The following is a 24,400-nucleotide window of genomic DNA, read 5'->3' on the forward strand; positions in this document are numbered from 1 at the left end:
AAAGTCGCGTCCCCTGGGCTACTAACAGCTTCCAGGCATCACCAGTAATTGTGGGTAATGGTGGCTTAATGGTTAGGGAAGTGCACTTGTACTTGAAAGATTGCTGGTTCAAATCCCCACCCTACAAGACACCACTGAGGTACCCAGCACTGTTATGAATGGTGTCATTATAAATGAACATGGATGTTGCTCTCCTAAGATATGGAAACACTTTTGTCGTCTTCCACAGACACGTACTCACACTGTATGTGTAAGGAATGAAGGAATATTAAATGGGTAACTGTTTAATAATGAATAACAAACATGCATTAAAACGACAAGAATTATTACAAAAACCACAATGTGCATGTTTGTGAGTGAAGACAATTATCTTAATGACAGTGAAACTGCACGTGTACATTTCCACTGTTGGCGATCTGCTGCTTCACGCCTTTCTAGCTTTTGGTGGTCTTCACCATTGTTGTACTTCAGAATTCCTTGTTCTTTAGCATGACTCTCTGTTCCACTGCATTGAAATACATAACTGTGCTGCAGTCCTTGCTTAAGTGATTGGCTGACTGTTGCACATGTTGTGCTTTTATGCATCAACTTTGTGATACAGGTCCCAGGACTTAGGATTCTTGCCCGTGTGTTTTCCTGGTTTTGGTTGCATCATTGATTCCCTTCTTGGTACTGACCCATTGCCTATACATACCTGCGTTCTCCCCTTTGGATTATGCATCCATATTGTCTTGGGTCTCTGCCCTTGTTCTGGCCCTGCCTCTCTCTGATTTCGAGTTGAACTTCCAAATTAAACATCCACACCTCCTGCACTTGGACCCTCTCTGTCTGATCATCACCCACACTTTTTTGGTAGCTGTAATTAGTCACATTGCAAAATTGGCCTATTAAAAGATCACTCTCTATAAACACATTTCCTTTAATCAGTAAAACATGATCCTGAGATTATTTGAAATGGCAATTGTATTGTAGATCACCAAAAAAAAAACACTTAGATATCATTACACAGTTATGGAAACATTATTTGGTTTGTGTTGCGATGCCTTCTTCATTTCTTTTATTTTCCAACTGCCTGTCCGGGACCATGTCACAGGGCAAATCATTCACTTTATCTGTAACATATAAATGGTTATTTACACAATGTAAAGGTGCCATGGAATGAAAATCTGACTTTACATCGGCATAGTTGGATAAGGAGAGTTCAGTACCTGGAAGTGACACACTATGAATCTCATTTTGAAATATAAATCCTACATATGTAAAATATGGTGGTAAAACGTATCGATTACAAAAATCTTAGACTGTTATGTAACATGTCTAAATCTCTAAACCACTCCCCCAAACTTAAGGTACATCAGCCCACGTTCAAGCCCAACGGACGTGCATAACCTGCAACAGATTCTTTCTTTTTCGGGGGACGTGCATGCAGTTTGCACAAGTGCACCTGGCAAGGAAAAATATACAGATGGACAGCCACTGATGTAAGCCGTTGGTTTGGACATGGCGGCCAGTAGGGCAAATCTAACCCACCTAAGGTAATATTTGGTCTTGAAAGAGGTTTCCCTGTTTAGATTTAATTAAAAACAAGTGAGGTGGCATCTAGTAAAAGCTATCTGATGTAGACAGCTGTTTGCCTAGGCTTACACAGTTTATGTATTTCACAACAAATGTGACCTCATACCTCACTAATTAAAATAATTGAATTATATTAATTATAATTAATATTCAAACAAAACATTTTAAACTTACAGCTTACAGCAACAGATTTAATGCATCTATAAAACTACTCTGGCCCCTTATTGAGCCCTGTTGAAAAGGCTGGCTCGTGGTGCCAAACCCTGACGGAAGGTTATTTATTACTAGCTGGAACTGTTCATTTGCGTGGTTTCAACAGTATCTAACTTGCTAACGTTGTTAGCATCTATGCTTTCAGGATCATACTCCAGGTTAGCAGGTGAGTAATGTTAAGCAACATCACAAAGTCTGTGATACTGACATTGACAAGAGGCTCCTGTACTGCTTTTTGTGTGCTTTCGGTTAGCTAAACAAATACCTCATCAATATTGAAATAAAAAAAATTAAATGCAGGTGTGCAAATTCATTACGAACAACACATTTACGAGCTGCTGAGCTTGCTGTTTGGATTTCTTTAGAATTATTGAATGATGAAGCTAGCATCAGACAATCATTTGCTGACTGAGACGGACAATGAGAATTGCAATCTTTTTGTTACGACGCTAAAAACAAAGTTACAACTACGCTAACGTTGGAGTATTACCGATTGTGTCAAAGTAGAAAGCGCACAAGCTAAAGTAATAAATAGTATAGTATAGTAAATGCATAAAGCAGTAACATTGTTCATTATCCTTATCAGCTATTATGTATGGTACATAACTGTATGTGCTATACTTTTACACGACTGGGTTTGTTTACACCATCATCACCGCAAACACGTGAATAATGCTTTGCGTTTTGACATCACCAGGCGATAGGAATTTTTAAGCTAATGTTACGGTACCACAATCGTAAATGCAATCTGACGCTGCCCGAAACGTTACGAGGCACATGACTGCAGAGATATTGGTTCTGCGTGAGCCATCGCAGTGTCCCACTGTAAATCAGCCAATCAGGGCAGAGCTCGTCAGCATATTAATAAACCCACCATAATAGGGAACATGGCCTGTTTCATGCTAGGGCCAAATAAAAGGATTGTATATAGGCCTGTAAAACTGCATGGTCTGAATTATGTTAGTCAACAGGGCGTCAACAGGGAAAAGCAGCTAATCTTAAACGTAGAGGCTCATTAATATCCGCATACAGGGCACCATCCGTTTTTTTTTTCTTACCAAGAGATCATGCACATTTTGATGAAATAATATCCACACAACACCTTTATTTCGTTTTAATATATGTGTCATGTTTGTAAAACAAGTGCACTGTGTGTCTGTGAGTTATTACTCACCGTAACATAGCGGAAATGTCCACTCTCCATCTTTGCATTTTGCTGAGTAATGAGTCTGGCATTCTGCTTCACAAGCGTTTCGTTTTATATCTTCATCCTTGCTACCTTTTCTTTCTTCATCGATTCTTGTGCAGTTGTCTTTAGGTAAAATTACTTTTTAAAACTTTGGATGTCTCATACAGAAGCACAATTCAGTAGTTATTGTATGATTATAACATCATCTATCCAACCATCTTCAAATTGCGTATCCAATTAGAACTACTTCCTTCTGTTTTCTGTCTTTTGTGTCCCAAAAGCAATCTTTTGTATATTTCTGATATTTCCTTATATATTTTAGTTGTTCTGGCTGCTAAGATGCATTGCAAACTGCTACTCACCGGTGCATTCCAATTTTACATTGATGCATTTAGAGGTACTCCCCAAATAACACTGAATTTCCACCGTTGCCCCATCTGAATACTCATCCTTGTGTATCCCTGCATGAAAAACTGCAGGCAGAACCCTGCAGCTGTTATTAGCTAAAATGAAATAACATAACAGTATTAATAAAAACACAATCGATGTCTCAACAATCATAAGAACCACATCTGGTGAAGTACTTTCAGAACTTGACTCATTCTGTAGTTTTAGGTGGGATTACTGTTAGCTTTGTCCATTATCAAACTCTTTTAAATGGCTTTTGACATGTATACAATAAAATTTGTACAATTTTATTGTCCAGAACAAAGTAAGAATATATAAATGATTTTCCCCATTTGTCAGGTTGGGTGCATTTATCACAATGTAAGTAAAAATATGATTCTGGAGACTGCTGGCGTTCAGCATTAAATAAATTATTTGATGATGTTCAACATTCCCCCCCATAATGTAATATATAACTAATCGCATGAAGAAACCCCAATGCTTTCTTACCAATACATTTTGGAGTATCAGACCATTTTTCATTTGTACATGTTATGTAGTCCCACCATCCTCCTGTTTTGGGTTTATAACCCTCGTCACATGCATATGAAAGGGCAGATTCATGTTCCGCACGGACCGTGTATCCATTTGTTAAAGGAGGCAGAACACATTCTGCAAGAAGTGATGGAAGAGTGGCGTCACGAAAACATCTCTGCCGCATGGAAGATTAAGCTTCGGCGCTATGATTGCAGCAGCATCGTTATTTATCATGTTTAGCAAATATTGTTATAGCGAGATGAGAGAAATGAGTCGGGTCTTTGAAAAGATTGCTGTCGCCGTCATGTTTCATTTACTTTGTGCTTATGAGAAGCATCTAACAAGGACACTTCATTAAGGCCATCAACCTGCGACTCAATACATAAGGAAATGCGGAAAGAGTCAAGAGGTTTAGTTCTTTATTAACGAACCTTTAGAGTGGGTACCATGACTCAGTGAAGCAATTTAGAATGTGTTATGACTGTTGGCACCCGAACGCAGTAACAGCCGCTATTCTGCGATTTCCATGCATTGCAGTGTCAAGGTGCAGCAATAGCAAAAATTTCATGGACTCCACGAGGAAATTTGTGGATTTTTTAAATACATTCCTCAAAGAATACAGGCTGTTCTGCAGTCATAAAGGGGTCCTACCTGGTATGCAGCAAGTGCTCACTAACTAAATTTCAGGTATGTTTAATACTCACTAATGCATTGAGGTAACTGCCATTCTCCGTTGATACATTTGGCCAAGGCACAGTCATCAGATCCAGCACCTTTGTCTGACTTATCAGCTGCCATTGTATTATTGCAGCCCTCTCCAGCTAGAACGACAGAGCAGTGACACATATCAGATGCTAAACATCAGAACAACAAAATCCACCAGTCCCAAAAGGAAACGAGGTGTCGAAGAAGAGGACATGTCGTCTTCCTTTCCTGTTCTTTCAGACTGATCAGATAGGGACCCCCTGCTGACTGCTGGTCCCGAAACAGCAGAGGTGGAGATTTCAGGTCCAGACCATTCAAATCCAGACCAGGATGTTGTTTCAACCAACCAGCTGCGTATGGAGAGTCACAGTCACAGACAACTCAGCTGGTTGGTTGAAATAAAATCCTGGTCTGGATTTGTACTTTGTGGACCTGAAATCTCCACCTCTGCTAAACAGTCACTTAGTTCCCTTAATACCTCGTGCCCTGATGCTGATTGTTTCAGGAAGTGTTGATAAGTATTGATCATTTAGATACAATTGGAACAAATATCTGTGCTTTGAAACACAAGAATAACTAAGGCATGTAAAAGTAATGAATACCTGTTCTGTTATGCATTGTAATAATAATACAAAGTAACGTCCAAATTTTTATAATTTTTACTGCTCGTAGAATGTCTCTGAATGTGACTACAGTGCAAGTACATTGGCTAATACTGCACCTGATAATATTCTTTGACTGACAATGTAATTTGACACGAGTTTACAAAAGGTTGTACGGGTTTTAACTGCAAAGAAAATTTGAATTGAATATGGTATCAAATTTCAGTATTTTTTTTAATTTTTGTGTCTTGACCACATTTTAGTGTAGGTCTACCTGAGAGAACGCAAACTCCGCACACACAGAGGTGTGTGGTACCATGGGTAGACTACCTCCGCACACACAGAGGTGTGTGGTACCATGGGTAGACTACCTCCGCACACACAGAGGTGTGTGGTACCATGGGTAGACTACTTCAGAACAGAATAATTGTGTTATGACCGCATGTTGCTGGCTGATCTGGACCCAGTTCAGCACTTGAGACGCAGAATATGAGGTCTCTGTCACATGGACTGGACTGCTGTCATGTGCCGATTGGAGTCTGATGGCGTGCAGTCATAGTGTCTGCTGTTCTTACTCTGTAGCATTATACAGACTGTATGTTTTCTTCTTTGCTTCTGGGTTTTTGTAGCTTGTATATCACTGAAATATTACTCACCCTTGCATGCTGGTACTTTCGGACTTCTGCTGGTGCATTTTGCAGAATACCCTGCATCGCATTCAATTTTAACAGTCTCTCCGTGTCTATACTCTTGTTTGGTTTCCTTTGATCTTCCATTTGCGATTTCTGGCAGGTCCCTGCAGAGATTTTTATCTAAAAATGAAACAGCCATTGAGAAGCTCAAAACAATCACGTACCGAAAATGGCAACGCAATCCAAAAGTCGTCCCAACAGATGCCATGCGTTAGGAGGGTAACTTGTAATTTCAGATCTGGGGTGATTTCAGTTGAAATTAATGATACATTTTGAATATTTTAACATTGCCACTCCATGCGATACCTGGCATATGGTGTAAGACCAACTCTAACCCCCACCCAGCCCTAACCTTAACCATAAGTAACCAAAGAAAATACACAAAATGTATTTTAATTTAGTTTTTTTTAACAGTCATTGGTTTGAGTTTGAAAATTTGAGTTTCCCCTTGTCAAAATAACAAGTTTTTATAACACTGTGGGGACATTTGCACCCCCCTCCCCCCCCATAATGTAACATACAAATAATCACATGAACACACCCCAATGCTTTCTTACCAATACATTCTGGAGTATCAGACCATTTTTCATTTGTACATGTTATGTAGTCCCACCATCCTCCTGTTTTGGGTTTATAACCCTCGTCACATGCATATGAAAGGGCAGATTCATGTTCCGCACGGACCGTGTATCCATTTGTTATAGGACGCATAACACATTCCCCTAGAAGTGATGAAAAAATGGTGTAATGAAAATGTCTTCTTGATGCAAAATTACGTTTCATTGCTGTGACTGCAGCAGCATTATGTTCATTGCTTAAACAAGTATTCCTACTCGGTTATTTCAGTCACTAGAAATGGTAAAAGAATGATGTTGAAATTTGCATTCTTCATGGTTTACTTCAGTTCATTAGATCTACTGATTATTCGGTGGGGTGCAGTTTTTCTGGCTGGAAACGTAGCTAACGATGCCCTCTTAGCATATAAATATTACACAACCAGTTTCATCAGACTACTCAATCAAATGTTCTCGTCTAAACTTTTATATCCAGGCTAAGGGCTATATATAGCTTCAGAATTAATTTTTGTTATTTTCCCTTTTAATATCTGATTTATTTAGAAAGATTTCAGTAACATCTCATCCGTATCATTTTATCAGTTTTGTAATGCAGCCATGGCATTGGGAATGAACTACATTACAAAGTAAATCTTTCAATTGACAGTATTAAAGTTAACTTTTGCAATTTAAACTGCAAATTAACTTAATTATTTTTACCTACCAGTTTCTAAAAGAATAACACAATAATTGGTTCATTTGTATAAATGTTTAGTCTGTGTGATTCAGATGTTTAATGAGCCAGTAAAATTTGGCACCAGGTTAAATTATCACTGGATTTTAGTTAAAAAAAAACTATTGTTATTTGACATTTAATATGTCAAGGTAGAATATTCATCCATCCATCCATCCATCCATCTATCCACTGGCTTATCCCATACTGGGTTTTTTACTCAATGTTTCTTTGTTAGGCCATATAAATCATTTTCACGAGAAGCAGAACCAGTTTTCAAAAGTCTTTTACTTTGATACTTTGATAATCATTTGATTGCTTTAAAATTGCTGTTACTTCAATCAATGGTAAATATTGGAATTCTGATAAGATTGTACAGTGGCACTGAGGTGCAAATCACAACAGACTATGGGGTACGTGGTAGTACGTGGTTCTGCTTGTTAAGATTGTGATCAAAAAGTTGTCAGTTCAAAAACCCTAGCAGAGTGATTTCATCACTGGACGTGAGGAAGGGCCATTAATCCCAAATAATCCAGAGACTGGTGGACCCTGCTCTCTGCTCCTCTGCTGTATGTCATTTTGGACAAAAGCATCTGATAAATTAATGCAAATTAAGAGAATACAAACATTAAGGAAACACATAAGACTGTAAAAACAACTTTGTTCTGTTTTACTGGGTTTTTCTGTTTGTTTGTGTTTTCTTAATATGCTACATTTTTAAACCTCAGGGCCACCGTAAAATCAGACCGTCTTCTGTAAAATGCAGACTTGTAAACAAGCGTTTCAAATATATCTAAACACCAAGTTTGCGTTCGTGTTCAGAATGTTAGCTGAGGTCCATAAGGTAACCAATGAAGTCTATATTGGCTGTTTTAGAGAAGAGATGATCTGTTTTTTTCCTAATTCTCCTAACTTCCTAGTTGGCTTCTTCTAGTGGATTAAGTATCTCATGTCTGACTCCACGTTTCACACATGTTGGCTTCTTTAGTTTATTTGAGCTTTGAATCTTTTTTTTTATTTTTTATTTTTTTACCAAATTACCAATTTGACAATTAATTGCAGGGTAGCTAATATTAAAAGAAATATATCCTTACGTTCACATAGATGTTCCTTCACTAATCCATTCTTAGTACATTCGGCCTCATTGGAAGTTCGTCTGTATCCATCCACACAGCTATAACCATGTTTTCCTAGACGGAAAACCGTCTCACCGTCATGTAGTTTAACTTCCTGAGGCTTAATGCATGTGATTTCTGCAAAGACAATGTGTTAGCATAACAGTCTACAATAATCATCTAACCACTCAACCCGATCAGGGCTACAGGCTGACATGTTTACATGTGTGAAATATTTTAAAAAAAACAAGCTACAGTCATTTTAAAACCAAGAATCAACATTGCTATGATTATATTTGGCAAAATCTTTTATCACTTAATATTAGATTGACATACATTGACAGTAATTTTAAATATTATAGGAAGCACAAGCCGTTTAGGTTTGACAAAGCAAAACAATTGTTTGTGCCATTACTCCTTGTTACACAATTTGTTAGGCACAATATTTAGGAAGGGGAGTGATTTCACATACATCCATATATATATATATATATATATATATATATATATATATATATATAAATATTTTACCTTCACAGGGATTTTTTGGAGCCCAACCATGTGCTGTACAATTTGCTGTAGGTTGTGTTTTTCTAAATCTTGTATTACATTCGTAGTTGTGTTCTCCATAAGTGAATGTCCAACGATAATGGTACCACTTTTCATCTACACGCTTTGTAGAGCGACTATTAGGAATGTTGTTGCAAGTGATTTCTGCAAAGCAAATATTAATATGTCAAGGTACTAAATATCCATCCATCCATCGAGTGGCTTATCCTGTACAGGGTTGTGGGGAAGTTGAGTACTATCCCCGACAGCATAGAGAACATCCTGGCGGAGATGTTGGTCCATCACAGGACAGTGACATTCAGAGGGCAGTTCTGGCAACTGCATGAAAGCTTTACTTCACTGGCTGACAGACACACAGTATCAATACTAGCTTGTAAAACTCTTACCCACACACAGTATTTGTGGTCTCCAGTTGTTCCGTGTGCATCTGGCAAATTTTTCTGTTTTTTTATACCTTTCCAAACAGGTATAATTAACCACTTCACCAACTGTATATTCAGTGGCAGGGAATGAGGTAAAGTCCAAAAACTGTCCATCGGGCACTTTACACTTAAATTCTGTAAAGGAAATCCCTGCCGTGAATCTATACACAGGTGTATACCATTAACAAAGTAAAATAGGGTGAAAACAACAGAAAGGGTCCAAAGGTCTTTCAGAATAAATTAAATACAAATAACTATTAAAATGCACAGCACCAGTTATATACATTTATATTCTACAACACCTTAAAGAAATAAATGATATACTGATACCTTGTTATCGTAACACCACTGGCCCTGGTGTGTAGCATCAAATTAAATAAATAAAGTCCAAAAATTTTAATAGATTTGGGCCAAATATCTTAAGGATGACCTTAAACTGGTTACTTTAAATGAACTGTAAGCTGTAACACCTCTGGGATTTTGAGTGCATTTGTTACTACTGAGTTAATAATACTTACAAGTTGTTAATGTCTATTGGTTGTCTCCAATGTGAAGTTGTTCTCTTTATAACATTCATATTATTATTAAATGTGCTATTTCTTTATAAGAAAACTATTTTTTATTGCTGCCACCGCGGCCAGGTCTTTCTCATAAAAGAGGTTTTAACTCCCAATGGAACTAGTCTGGTTAAATGGCACTAAAGAAGAAGTGCGGTGTGGTTGCATGGACTGGAGGTACCTTCACACCGGACCGACAATGTCCATCCGTCTTTGCCACACCTAGCAATCCCACTTCCAACGGCATCGTAGTTTTCCACACATCGAAATCTTATAACCTCGTCGTTCTTATATATGACGTTCTTACCGTCGACTATACTGTTTGGTATGTCCGGGCGTGTGCATGTTATTTCTTTAAAAAAAAAAAAGGCAATTGTTAAAATGACATCATCATAGCACTTGGCGACTTCCTTAGCTACACCTGCTAATTTAAGGTTACAGCCTCCTAACACAAACAGAATCACGTGTCTGTGATTCCGCGCACCCAGCGCACCAAGACAGGGTTCAGTCACTGTGTGGAAAGCTGCTGCGACAAGCCAAAGGTCCCGTCAGTGAAGATGCGGAGGGTGGGCGGGGAATGACTAAACTCATAAATGCCAACAGGATAGCAGGAAAATCTACATATACAAAATTATGGCCCAGACTTTACAGGGGAGGTTTCCAGCACCTTGTCCTTGAAGAGTTCAGGCTGATAAATAGATTACATCATGCAGATACAGGTCAAGAACTTTAGATAATGCTCACGTAAAACACCAGAAAGGGAACAATGGTGATTTAAGTGACTTTGAACGTGGCATGGTTGTGTTGTTGATGCCAGACAGGCTGGTATGAGTATTTGAGAAACTGCCGATCTACTGGGATTTGCACACACAACCATCTCTAGTGCTTACTGAGAATAGGCTACAAAAGAGGTACAACCATGCCTTATTACTGTCAACAGAAGCTGTGATGCGTTATTATTAGTAGCGACCATTATTGTGCATTATGAAGGTATCTATAATGTATTATAGATGACAGGTTTAAGGACTATGTTACCATTTATTCTGTCATCTTTGGTTACTGCTTTCAACATTTTAGAATATGCTTTAAGAAATATATACCTTTTTGGTGATTTGACTCAAAATCATTCATAAACTGGTCTTTACCCAATTAATTAATTCCCTTAAGTAATTATTTGGCTATCTGTCTGTCTGTCTGTCTGTCTGTCTGTCTGTCTATCTATCTATCTATCTATCTATCTATCTTTATTATTTACTATTTTTTTACCTTGGCATGTCGGCATCTGTCCACTCCAGTCACCAGTGTCAGTGCAATATATTTGTCTTGGTCCATTGAGTTTCTCTGCAGCAGAGTTGCATTCAAATTCTACCACATCACTATACTGGGGAGATTCAAAGTTTCCTGATACATCCAACTGTTCAGGTGGATTCAGTGGTTCACATTTCACCACTAAAAGGAAGAAGTTGAAGTAAAACAATTAAGAAATATAAACATATTTTAATATAGGTATAATAACCAAAAACTTAAACATAAAAATGCATAGCATTTATAGTAGCTTATCTATTCTCCCACCCCCTGAGAAGCTTATCAAATCATTTACTGTTACTGCGTGTTGAATGACATTTTATTCTTTTTTTTTTGCAATACTTTAATTACCTTCACAAAAAGGAACATTATTATCCCATCCGCTGGACAGGCATGTGCGATGACTTATCCTGCTCACCATGGTGTACCTAAAAAGCAGAGTAATCCAATATAACAGTGTGTCAGTTTTGTTACCTCACACTTACACAGTTTAAATTGTCATCACAAGTCACATAAATGATTTCTTCCTGAATGGATGTTATATAACAAAACAGCCAATCAACTGCAGGAATTACAAATTCAGATATTAATACACGTCTGCGTTTAACCTCCGTTTTCATGAAACTTCAAACATTCAAAAAATAAAGGTTTGATGAATGTGTATTATACATAATATATACTATATATAATATACAACATGTAGTTTATACAGTTGAAGCATAAAAGAATAATTTTGGATTCTTCCACGTTTTGGTCACTATTAAATCCTTGTACCCTTTTCTGCAAGTGTATTGAACCGTTGATCCAAATACAAAATCATCTCCAACTGCAAGACTGAAGTCCCCGTTTAATGTATCCCCAGGGTGACCACACTGCTTTGCTGGAAGAAAATGGGAAAACAGATCATAAATATGGCAGCTGAAGCAGCGAAATATTTACAAAACACACCATCATGAAAACGCTTCCTCTTACCTTGACATTGTCCGCTTTTTGACCAAACTCCATCTCTGCACGTTACTCGAAAAAAACCCACAAAGCCGGTCTTACAAGGAAATCGTTCAGATTCTTTGTTGCTGTACTGGTCCTTCAAATCTGAACGGCTTTCAGCGTTTTCAAGTTTAGGAATCGCACTCTTACGGCAATCTGTCAACGAAAAAGATGGAGATCAACAATGACAGCATCAATGAAGATGCTGACATGAAAATAATGAGTGGATATTGGCGAGGGGAAGACAAGCATATGAAAACAGTAAAATACAGCGAATGCGAGATGAATGTGTACGTCATTAAGTAAATATTTTATTGGAAAATATTTCATTGAAATATAATATGCACACATTTATGCAGAGGTGAGAATGGTGCTGTGAAACACATCAGCTATTTCCTCTCCTTTTGCACATTTTCCAGTGAATATAAATAGCTCTTTAACCAAATTCTGTCTATAAATAAAACCCGAGTAAATAAAAAGTTTATTCATCCATTCAGTCTTATAACTGCTTATCCTCATCAGAGCTAGAGTGGATACTGTATTTAATATCAAAATCATTATACAGTCAAAAGTGATGGAGCCATCAATGGCTGGAACTCTTAACTAGGGTCTCACATTGATATGGAGAGATTTCAGTTCAAACCTCCACACACAACTGCTTTGGCTCTGAAGCATTAGTGAGTTTTCAAAAACAGATATTATCAGGCACCACTGTAGTCTCGGTCAGGTTTAGGTTTCGGACTTTGATTAGACGTTTTTGCAACGTTCGTAACACCCATTTGGATGCTAATTTGCTTGCATGTTTAAGATTGTCTAAGATTATCATTGTCTTGCAGTCCAGCCTAGTTGCTTAGATAGGTACAGCAAACCGTCACACACTGACGACGTCATGTGCTTCCCATCAGTAGGAGGTTATTTCTGGGGAACGCCAGGGTTACATTTTGTCTGAGATGAAGGGTCCCATGTCTTACAAAAAAAATGTTGGTTTCCAAGGTCCTTGAGAGCTGCAAGGATCGGCGGTCGGCGAACAGGTAGGAAGCAGGGAAGGAGCGAGGCTGGCAGGTGAGGATGGTGGATATGGGGTTTATTAAGGGGAAAATCAGGGCAGATAGCGACAAACTAACATCAGTGACAGGTCTGGGGAAACGGACTTGAATGCGGACTAAATACAGGACATGACATCAGACTGATGGGAAACAGCCGGGCGCAATCGGGGAAGCACACGTGGTCGATCGGGGGGGCATGGCACACACGAGGGCTGGACGCCCGGGTCATGACAAGAGCCATCCAGACAATGTTTTTACTGAATGCTGGATTTTAGCTTGCTACTCTCCTATGTCATTTTGGATAGGGTACTTCTTATGGCAATGAACACTTACTTTAGCTGAATCAAGAGAGGCCTGAAGATCTCTGTGTGTTGAAATTCTTTATTATCTTGCTGAAAATGTGACGCTTTTTTCATTGCAAAATTTTCAACGGCCAGCCACTTTCAGGTAGAGTCACCATTGTCTCAACCTTTCCCCATTTCACCGCGGTGCAGATAAAACTTAAGAAACAACTGAATAACCCTTCTCAGACTGACAGATCAGGTCAACAAATTTTCTGCAGAAGTCTTCAGGAATTTCTTCAGAATGTATCACAATGTGTCTCTAAGAACCTGAATTTAGGTAATCTTGATTCTTGATGACAAGGGTTAATTAAGCATTGGCTCAAACCAATCTTCATTCTTTACAAAAACATTAACATGGGCTCTCTTACACTCCCTTGATATACCACCGACAAAAGGATCTAATGAGATTCAGTGTAAGACAATAAAAAGAAAGCAGTTAGGTCCCTTACCTGTCTGTGCTGCAACTCCAGTGAAGTATGTACATAATGAAACAATGAAAAATAAATGAAAAGCCGAAAAGGAAATGAAAAACGGCATGTTTGAAAGCTAAAAATGTAACGGAGTCGAGCAAAATGCCTGATGTCATTTGGCAAGTGCTGAGCTTAAATAGACTTTTGGAAGTTAATTATTTGCAGAATGGGCTCACTGGTGTTTAGTTGTTCCCAAAACTTTCTTGATTGTCACACTGCTTTTCCTTATGGTCGCCACTGGTTTATGAACATCAGTCAGCATGCAAACTTTACAAATTTCACTGTATCTTAGACATATGTGTGTTTTTTTGTTTTTAAAAGTAAAAACAAAGCAAATGTTTGGTTTTGGAGTCACAAGTGTAGGTCTAAAGTTGCATCAGAGAGGACATTGCCCTGCCAAAAAGTAAACATTTCAGCCAGTGAGGAGGGTTAAATATGCGCTGTTTTTCTTCATAGAATAGAATAGAATATCTGCACTGTTAATTTACATATACAACATAATTTTGTTTGCTTTCCCACCAATGCTACATGTTATAAAAGATAAGTAAAATAAACTATAAATAAATTAAAAACAAATTGACAAGCAATAATACATACAATATTGCTGTGAACATAAGACATTAACAGACGACAGGAGGCCATTCGGCCCATCAAGCTCGTTTGGGGAGAACTTAACTAATAGCTCAGAGTTGTTAAAATCTTATCTAGCTCTGATTTAAAGGAACCCAGGGTTTTAGCTTGTACTACACTAGCAGGAAGACTATTCCATACTCTGACTGCACACTGTGTAAAGAACTGCTTCCTCAAATTCATTTAAAAATGTTCTCCCACTAATTTCCACTTAAATTATCTATCTGAATAGTGAAGTATCTAGCTAAATGGTGAATCATCATGCAGTAGTGTACTCACTGACCCTTTTTTGCACCATTAAACAGCATAGACTCTATTTTAATTAGCAGCAGTCCTTGTGGTTCATTTTATATCTTTTTTAATGCTCATAATTATTGCATCTTAAACAATGTTTCTGAACATTGAATTGCGATATATACTGTAGTTAACCTTACAAATTGTGAAAATGCAATGATAAGTACCTAAGCGCCAGCCTGAATCTTATCCCAGAAATCACATGGGATTTGCCAGGGTATGTACAGTTATATACAGTGCCTCATTTAGGTATATACAGTTATATACAGTGCCTCATTTAGGTATATACAGTTATATACAGTGCCTCATTTAGGTATATACAGTTATATACAGTGCCTCATTTCCAAGTGTATCCTTACGGTTTATACAGTGCCTCTTTTAGGTATGTACAGTTATATACAGTGCCTCATTTCCAAGTGTATTCTTACGGTTTATACAGTGCCTCTTTTAGGTATATACAGTTATATACAGTGCCTCATTTCCAAGTGTATCCTTACGGTTTATACAGTGCCTCTTTTAGGTATATACAGTTATATACAGTGCCTCATTTCCAAGTGTATTCTCATGGTTTACACAGTGCCTCTTTTAGGTATATACAGTTATATACAGTGCCTCATTTCCAAGTGTATCCTTACGGTTTATACAGTGCCTCTTTTAGGTATGTACAGTTATATACAGTGCCTCATTTCCAAGTGTATCCTTACGGTTTATACAGTGCCTCTTTTAGGTATGTACAGTTATATACAGTGCCTCATTTCCAAGTGTATCCTTAAGGTTTATACAGTGCCTCTTTTAGGTATATACAGTTATATACAGTGCCTCATTTCCAAGTGTATTCTCATGGTTTATACAGTGCCTCTTTTAGGTATATACAGTTATATACAGTGCCTCATTTCCAAGTTTATTCTCACGGTTTATACAGTGCCTCTTTTAGGTATATACAGTTATATACAGTGCCTCATTTCCAAGTGTATTCTTATGGTTTATACAATGTCCCCATTCAACTAAACAAACAGCATATTCTGGTAAAGTGCTCTGTTTGCCTGAAAATGGGGGTGGGGGGGGGGGGGTGGGGGTATCTTGCCAGGTTTTTTTCTGGTAAAATATTAAAAAACATGGTCAAACATCCAAGGAGCTATTTGCTTTTGGGAGAGCTGCATTTGAGTTTGATATAAGTGGGATCTGATGTCTGTCTGTGGTCCTAACTGCCTATTTCTTCTTTATGCAGCCCCTGTGCCCAGCACTGTCCTGTCTATGGTGATGGAGCACTGGAGCACTGGAGCCCTGATCGCTGTGAAACTGTTTTCAGATATTTGACATCTAAAGGGTGCGCCGCACTGGCTCAGTGGGTATCCAGCTTTGGGGGGGTTGAATCTGCTCTGTGTGTGAAATTTGCATGTTCATGCTATGCTAGGCGAACATCATAGATGGGATGCCAGTCCATCGCAGGGTGCATACAGTAACAAGTACACACACCGCTGGACCACAGGAGGAAATCTGAGGACCAGAAAACTTCACAGTGTGGAAAGTCTGCATAGAGCAGAGATGGGATTCATACAGCGCTACCCACTGAAAGACCAGAGCTACAGGACAGATGGGAAAATTGGACAAACAATAAAATAATATATTTGAATGACTGGTAGATGTTACCAGTACTTAACCTTTTTGAAGAATGTGCGAGAATACACTGTATGCCATGTAGAATAGTGATACTTCGTTAAAGAGGAAGGGAAAATGGGCAGCAGGCCTCAGCTTCAGACTTAAAACTTTTCTCATAAAGGGATGGAGCAGCACAATTTCCACAAGAGACTTTCAGGAAAGTTTTCGGGAGTGAAGGTTCCAGAAGGAGGTAATCGTCACCCCACTATGTCACACCATCTGGGCGATACGGCCTCCTTTCTGACCGGGTCCTAATGCACAGTGACAAGGGCCGCTCTCTTCCTGAGTAATACCGCGCTTTTCAGTATGAAACCTCCGTTGAGAAAATGGAGAGAGGGAAAGTAAGTTCCAGTGAGCACGTGGACCAGTGGGTTTATTAATCCCTGTGGGGAACTTCTCCTTTCACTTACCCCATCTTGCTCTCCATGCTGACACACTGACAGGTGAGAATAAGCTTGGGGGGGTCATAGCACTGGGTCAGCCAGCATGCAGCAACCCTGGAGCTGGGGGTTAAGTACCAAGGGCCCAAAGACCAGGGCTTGAACTGCGTCAAACTGCGTTAAATGGGGTAACTGAGTTACCCCATTTAAGGACAATACCACATTCCTTGGTTACACTACACTGCCGTGGAAGTTATGGGGGTGGGTCTCAACCACCCCTGAAACCTCAGTTCCTCCAAAAGGAAAATAACCTAAAAGTGGTAAAAACAGCTATTATATATATATGTATATATATGGGGTGGCATGGTGGTGCAGTGGTTAGCACTGTTACCTCACACTTCTGCAACCCAGGTTCGAGTCTCCGCCTGGGTCACATGTGTGCGGAGTTTGCATGTTCTCCCCATGTCGTCGTGGGGTTTCCTCCGGGTACTCCGGTTTCCCCCCACAGTCCAAAAACATGCTGAGGCTAATTGGAGCTGCTAAATTGCCCGTAGGTGTGCATGTCAGAGTGAATGGTGTGTGAGTGTGCCCTGCCATCCTGGGTTGTTCCCTGCCTCGTGCCCATTGCTTCCGGGATAGGCTCCGGACCCCCCGCGACTCAATAGGATAAGCAGTTTGGAAAATGGATGGATGAATGGATATATGTATATATGTATATGGAGGATGGACGATGTGACCAGCTGAGTTCTCACCTCCATTATTCTCTCTATCATCCACCGGAGATTTTCGCATACCTCGCTTATGGGATACGCGTTTCCGGGTGGGGGCACCTCACTTAGGAGGTCCCCGCACCGGATGGCTAAATTGTTCTAGAATAAAGACACACAATGATTTATTTTTAATGCCCTCGCTGTACGTGTTGCATTGGCTTGTGTGCTGTGTGTGTTTAAAGAGATAGGGGGTAACGGTCAATAGAGCATTGGGAGGTGAAATGACTTGTATCTGCGAAGTAGTTTTCGAAGATATCTTTCTGTATTAATTAACGAACACGTTTCGGGTACAAGCGAACACGTTTCGGGTTACTTTTCAACAAGTAACAAGCACTGTCTTCAGACATTAACTCCTTAGTTATGGTGTACAGTTCAGTGGTTTAAATATGTCATTGCACCTTAGGTAACTCTTGTATGTCTTTCTCTTAATAAATAGTGAACTGCACTCACAATAGCCATTAAATCATGCTGGCGGCACTTGCATCCTCCACGCCGCTAGATGGCGGCACCCACGGTTACGTATCTGTTAAGTACATTTTAAATCTGTGTAACAGCCACTCTTCCGGTTTACAGCGTGACACACAGATTGCTTTACAGCACTTCGGCTGACCGGCATAGTAATCTTTTTTTGTATTGTATTGTATCTGAAAAATCCCGCATACCCACGAGAAACAAACATTTTACGTTATGGATGAGGATTGCGCGTCGCTGCTTTCTTGAGGTTCCTGAAATGTTCACGACAAGACCTATTTTGAATTTAAATCGGCTTTTTCTAAGGTCATTAAACTCGCAGCCTCAGGATTGCCAACTTTGGTCAGCTGACTGTAGTGAGATTTTTAATTTCGAGACAAGTCTGCACACACATGCCTACTTATATACGTATGTAACAGTTTTATTACCCTGTAAATAGTCTGTAGGTTTTGCGAACTACCCCATCGCTTTCGATGTAGCTAATTTTAGCTTTATAATGGAATAATATAGATCTGCCATCAGATTTCTTATACGAGTGTGCGTGTCACGCCAGATACGTGAGAGATGGCAGCCTTGCAACTTTACTGCTTGTACTTTGATTATTCTGCCAGCTGAGATATAAGGCATTGGTGATTCTGGGTAAACAGTGGGAATATAGGAGGTGTTTCTGGGAAAATCATGAAGTGGTCACCTTCAAAAGAAACATACTTGATGCTTAATTAATATTAAGCCATAGTGATAATTTTGTCCCAGGCCCTTAAGTCATTGAGCTACTTATCTCAGCTGAACACCAGTCATCCAGAGACCAGCTTTCCTCTGCTGCCTGAGCATGATTAGGCAACCATACGTACCCTGTATGTTTCCAGAGAAGGATGTTGGTAGAATATGGCAAAACTCAAATACAGCGTGACGTCTCTCTTATTTATGTGTGTCTGTTTTATTGAACCAGGGAATACTGTCTCTACTCCAGGGGTAATTATTTTAAGGTAGTGACACTGCAGGAACTATGATTGTATTTCTTATACCGTACGTCTGCAAATGGATTTGACTTGTCCTTGAATTTTAGGTGGCTAAAGTGATCTTTAATCTTAGCAGGATGGGGAATTTCTCATCTTCACCGGGAAGCTTGTCTAGCGCAGAATGTACCCGGTTAATTGAGGTAAGAATGTTACAGTGAAACCGCATTTTTATTTATCTATTCAGGTTCTCCTCTATAATGTATTATAAAGCTCTTTCCCTTTAATTTACCCAAATGTGTTGGGTCTTCTTCTTTAAACCTTCTGCAGGATGTGGTCTCCCATAACTGTGTGGTGATCTTCTCAAAGACCACGTGTCCATACTGTAAGATGGCCAAGAATGTGTTCAGTGAAATAGGGGCGGCGTACAAGGTGATTGAGCTGGACGAGCATCGTGATGGTGAACCGCTTCAAGAGGCCCTGGCACAAATCACAGGTGCCAGGACGGTGAGTGAATGGTGCAGCTTTATGATGTTGTTGTGAAGAGCACAATACTGTATGTTCTCATATTATACGTGTTTTGAAAACATGCGATGTGTTGGGCATGGATTGCAGGGTAGGATAGTGAGATGTTCGCCTTTGTGTGGGATTGTCTGCAAGAAACACAGGGTAGACACAGAAAATACCACCTACTTGGAACGCACACTTAACCACGAGTATTATTCTTCCCGTGTTTGTTTTGTATTCTTCTGCGTTTTTACTTTTATAATATGGAGAAATTGTCATTTAATGCCCCAAAATATGTGTAAGGTTCAAAAAAAGCCAAGTAGTGAGTACAAAAAATAAACTTTGAGTGTTGTGGAAGCTTTAACTGAGACCATGAAAGCATCAGACATAAAGGAATCGATTTTGCACATGTTTATTGTAGGATTTACATATTCACTAGCTATTTATGATTTATGCCAGAATTTTTCGAGTAAATTGGCCCTGACCTCTTTTCCTTTTGTATCCACTGAACATATTTGCTTATTGCGAGGTTTTTCCAGGAAGGCAACTATCACATTATAGGAGAACGTATTGTACATAAGTTGAAACTTCATCGATTGCAGGGGAGAAGTCTTGAGAAAGATGTTAACCTGAGAATGTTCACTATCTTTCATTATTATTATTATTATTATTATGTGATTTGTCTTCCCCTCCAGGTGCCGAGGGTGTTTGTCAACGGAAGATGTATTGGTGGTGGCTCTGACACAAAGACCCTCCACGAACAAGGCAAACTGGCCTCCCTAGTTGAACAGTGCGCCCCCTGCTGTGTAAACAGTGAAGGTTCAGGCAGTGGCCACGGTCCGTAAAGTTCTTGTAGTCTCTTCAGCAACTTATAAAGTGTTTTATTGTTTGAATTGTCGTTAATTTCATTAGTCTTTTATCTGTCATTTTTAGTTGTGGGTGGTTTGTCAGTGTATTTACATTCTTGCGCACACCTGGAGCTTCTGCATCATTACTAGGTACAGGGAACAGCACATTAAGGCCAGACTCTTTGTTTAGATTTGCCGGTTTTCTCATGTTCTTTGTATCCAGTTCTTGTTCCACAAATGGGAAAAGCATGTTTTAGCAAACAGTTACCGTGTGAGAGTGATGTGCTTGGCCTGTTCGCACAGTAATAGCTTTGTATCAGGAAGACGGAAGGCAGGCTTGTCTTTCCCAAGTTTCTAAGTTTCCCAAGGTGCTATGGTTAAAATCTATTAATTAAAACCGATGCACTTAAATATTGTACATTTTTTCCCAGAACTGTTTGTGCAGTATATGGTCACTGGGCATGAAACTGATCCTAGCTACACAGAGCATGGTTAATGCTGGACAGGATTTTACCTTGAGTGCTACAAATCATTTAGACACCTTATTGCACCGTGGGAGAAAAACTAGGCAAGTTTCAGCATGAGACCTTTGCCCCCCCCAGCAAGGGACCAGTTCCAAATATTGGTATTAAGATAAAAACATTTCATTTCATTTGTATTGAATTGAAAAGAAAATCAGTGGTATCATCCATCTTGGTCAAAGGTGGACTGTAATATCGACTAAGTTTTTAGGTGAAAGGGCTGGCTTATGTCTATTTTAAGCACTTAAATCTGCTCAGAGTAGGTTAGGTGCGCAGCTTACGTTACTGTAGCAATATAATCTGTTTAAAAGTGAGCTGTGATATGCAAAACTCAAGTAATCCTCTAGAAACCTCGTTAAGCCAGTAAACCTGCTTCACAGTACACCCCTTATGTGTCCGGTTAAACCAGTACACTAATATCTCGTGTCTGTGTGTGTGTGTGCGCGTCCATGTGTGTGTGTGTGTGTGTGTGTGCGCGTCCATGTGTGTGTGTGTCTCAGCAGGTTAGAACACATGATTATAAAGCCACTGGTTCAAATTCTGTGGATGGCAGGTTGGTTTCTGTATTGGGCCCTTGAAGAAGACCCTTAATCAGAGTTTTTCCAGGTGCTGGCTGACCTGCTCTCTCAACTGCACATCACTACGGGTAAAATTGTCTGCTAAATAAATGTGAATGTCAACAGAAAGAGGAATTTTCCAGTTATATGTGTGCGTGATGGTTCTCAGCTATAGAAGGCAAATAAATCTGGAAAATGAATCACTGAATCACTGTGCTGTGCTTAAGATGATGTTATTGAAGTGCGGGAATTAGCATGAAATCCGATGTACTTTAAAGTAAGCAGCTTTGTCACCAAATTTCCTTAGACGTGTAAGCAGGGCTAGCAGCATATTTTTTGTAGATGTTGATCACTGGCTGTGCTACTATAAAATCCTGTATGACTTAATATGTAGAGGCCTGATCTCCCACGTGCATAAATGAATATGGTGACCTTTGACCTTATACTAGCCCTGCTCTGGGGGGAGGGGTAAATTGGACCTATGCCCTCTCACCTTTGAATGGCTTTAGACCCTTTGTCAAAGCTTCGGTGACTGAATGACTCCCTCTATCCTGCCTAGAGATAAAAGATGACCTTTGACTCCCAGCAGTGCATTAAATAAGGGGCTGAAAATTCTTACATCTTCAGTGGTTACTTGCTAGCTAGTAGGCTGCTGTCATCTCTGGCTTGCATTGTAATTCTGGCTCGATGGAGCCTGGATTCGGGGGTGTGGGTGTGACTCCCCAGGGGTTGCCCTCTGTCCCTGCGATCGGAAGAACGCTGGTTCACACCCTGACCATGACAGATTAGTCACATTGGCACCAGGCCCTTGTGTGAAGCACTTATGCTCCAGAAGAAAGCCGTAAGTTTGCTGTATAAATGGCCAACCCTAAGCTTTGCTTTCACCTCTATGCGAAAATAAGTGTGTGTGTATATATATATATATATATATATATATATATATATATATATATATATATATATATATATATATATAATATGTCTAAAAGCAGAGTACAACAGGATAATTATGTATACAAAGCATTATTTTATCAACAAAAAAACTTAATTGTAAGGTTCCTTATTCTTACTCTGCAGTGATGAATCCATGCTGTATGCCTGCAGACATTTGGACATACCGGAGGGTTGAGTAGCTTCTAATTGTCATGCTCTTGAGTTTTGAATCCACACGCCGGCTGCGGCTGGGGGGCTGACCCCGTCTGCACCGGCTGAGCGAGGGGAGACTTCATACGGGTGGAAATAATTGGGCCTGCCCGTGGTTCTGGCCCAGCTGAAGTCTGAGTGTGCTGTGATTACACCGTGTCCCGTGTTCCTGGCTCCAGCCACCAGCATCGGATCTCTGAGCACAGTGCGACACGCTGAGGGCATGTTATTCCAAATATGATGCGATCCTGCTGTTGAGAACTAGGGCGCGCATTTCCAAAATGCGTCCATAATAAATGCTTGCAGCATACAACCTTTTGAGTGGCTAAATATCAATTGTTTTAAAAATATACTGGATAAGCAAAGGAGAAAGATGAATGAAACATAAATAGTTTTGACCACACAAAAGGTCCTCTACAGTAAGTCTGACATTGTTATAATCAAAGGACACCAGGAGGTGGAAATTTCCAGGTACTAGAGGCGAAAGCTATTTGATCGCTCTAAAGCATTTTGTCCATGCTAATGATCCTGCTTCTAACTGACACTTAACACACATAACACATATACTGTAGTCTTCACTCTTGACGGCCAAGCAAAGCTTTTTGTATGCCTCTGTTTCAGTGGGAGAGGACACTGTACAGCCAAGGTTAACAGGACATGATAAAGCACCATACTGGATATAGACAAGCAGACAAATGAAAGGTAGCAAGTGCTGTTCACCAAACGATCTAAAATGCTCCACTGTGTATCGAAGCTGACGGGATAATGAGCTCTGAAGTAAGAGCCCTCAGGGTGAAATCTAGCTCTTGGGTGTTTGCGTTGAGGTATATGTCGTTAATTAATCTGAGCGCGAGAGCGGCCCGCAAAGCAGGCGCACTCATTAGCAGGATAGCTAAATGGGTAGCACCGGAAATGGGCTGGGCTGGGGGTCTGGATGGGTCCGGATATCACCTCTGCTTGGTCTGCATGTGCAGCGTTTGTCTTCTCCCTGCGTCGTCACCAACCACAGGAACTCCCGAAACGTGCTGTTAGACTGTTTGGCTAAATTGTCCGTAGCGTGTGCTTGGGATAATCTCCACCCCTCCCCCGTAGCTCTGATTAGGATAAGCAGCCACAAGATGGATGGATATTGTGATTGAAACTTAATTTTAAATTTCATGCAGGTAAGACATTTAATTAAATGGAATATTAAAAATGAGATCGGTAATTTTCAATAGCAGACACAAGTGAAGTCTGGCTTAAAAAGTTCTTTTGGATATAAAACTGATTTATGCACATAGACTTTGTGCATAAATTTGCAGAAAGCTCATTTAATGGAAAGTGCTCAAGCAAAGGTATTAAATTGTTTTGCTTAGATGGACCAGGGCAATCTACTCACATAACAATATAACAATATAAACCCCACTGAGTGCTAATTGGTCAAGAGACACTTCATATGAAAATGCGGAAAAATACAAAGTAGCTTTTATTTGAAAAGCCTTCTAATCTTTGATGCCTCCAGAATTTTAAACAGTGCATCAAATTACACGTTTTTACTAATAAATATAAAAAACACCGAAGAAGGTGCCATGGTTCTGCTGGTTCTGCTCAGGTCCTCCACGTTCTTCCCATGTTCATGTGACTTGTGTTAAAAAATATTAGAAAAACACAACTACCTACCC

The 24,400-nt window shown here is 39.6% G+C and overlaps 2 protein-coding genes across 6 annotated transcripts; one reads left to right on the plus strand and one right to left on the minus strand.

Moving 5' to 3' along the window:
• Positions 1 to 268: 268 nt before the first annotated feature.
• Positions 269 to 14,256, minus strand: LOC125708689 (complement factor H-like). The gene is made up of 16 exons (XM_048976419.1): positions 13,983 to 14,256; positions 12,129 to 12,299; positions 11,931 to 12,036; positions 11,508 to 11,584; positions 11,118 to 11,300; positions 10,033 to 10,203; positions 9,259 to 9,429; positions 8,834 to 9,016; positions 8,282 to 8,440; positions 6,458 to 6,622; positions 5,865 to 6,020; positions 4,606 to 4,722; positions 3,875 to 4,036; positions 3,340 to 3,480; positions 2,963 to 3,100; positions 269 to 1,112 (listed from the first exon to the last, which is right to left on the minus strand). The coding sequence occupies exons 1-16, from the start codon at positions 14,068 to 14,070 to the stop codon at positions 1,021 to 1,023; spliced, it is 2,280 nt and encodes a 759-aa protein (XP_048832376.1). The 5' UTR covers positions 14,071 to 14,256; the 3' UTR covers positions 269 to 1,020.
• A 4,041-nt stretch (positions 14,257 to 18,297) lies between these two features.
• Positions 18,298 to 21,804, plus strand: glrx2 (glutaredoxin 2). Of its 5 annotated transcripts, none has more exons than XM_048977401.1 (4): positions 18,298 to 18,353; positions 19,303 to 19,366; positions 19,494 to 19,670; positions 20,366 to 21,804. In XM_048977401.1, the coding sequence occupies exons 2-4, from the start codon at positions 19,304 to 19,306 to the stop codon at positions 20,513 to 20,515; spliced, it is 390 nt and encodes a 129-aa protein (XP_048833358.1). In that variant the 5' UTR covers positions 18,298 to 18,353; position 19,303; the 3' UTR covers positions 20,516 to 21,804. The 5 variants fall into 5 exon arrangements, with proteins under 5 accessions (XP_048833358.1, XP_048833355.1, XP_048833357.1 ...); XM_048977398.1 differs by having other exon boundaries at positions 18,299 to 18,615; XM_048977400.1 differs by having other exon boundaries at positions 18,299 to 18,513.
• Positions 21,805 to 24,400: the final 2,596 nt, after the last annotated feature.

The sequence above is a fragment of the Brienomyrus brachyistius genome, chromosome 15 (assembly GCF_023856365.1).
Source record: "Brienomyrus brachyistius isolate T26 chromosome 15, BBRACH_0.4, whole genome shotgun sequence".
Taxonomy (NCBI): domain Eukaryota; kingdom Metazoa; phylum Chordata; class Actinopteri; order Osteoglossiformes; family Mormyridae; genus Brienomyrus; species Brienomyrus brachyistius.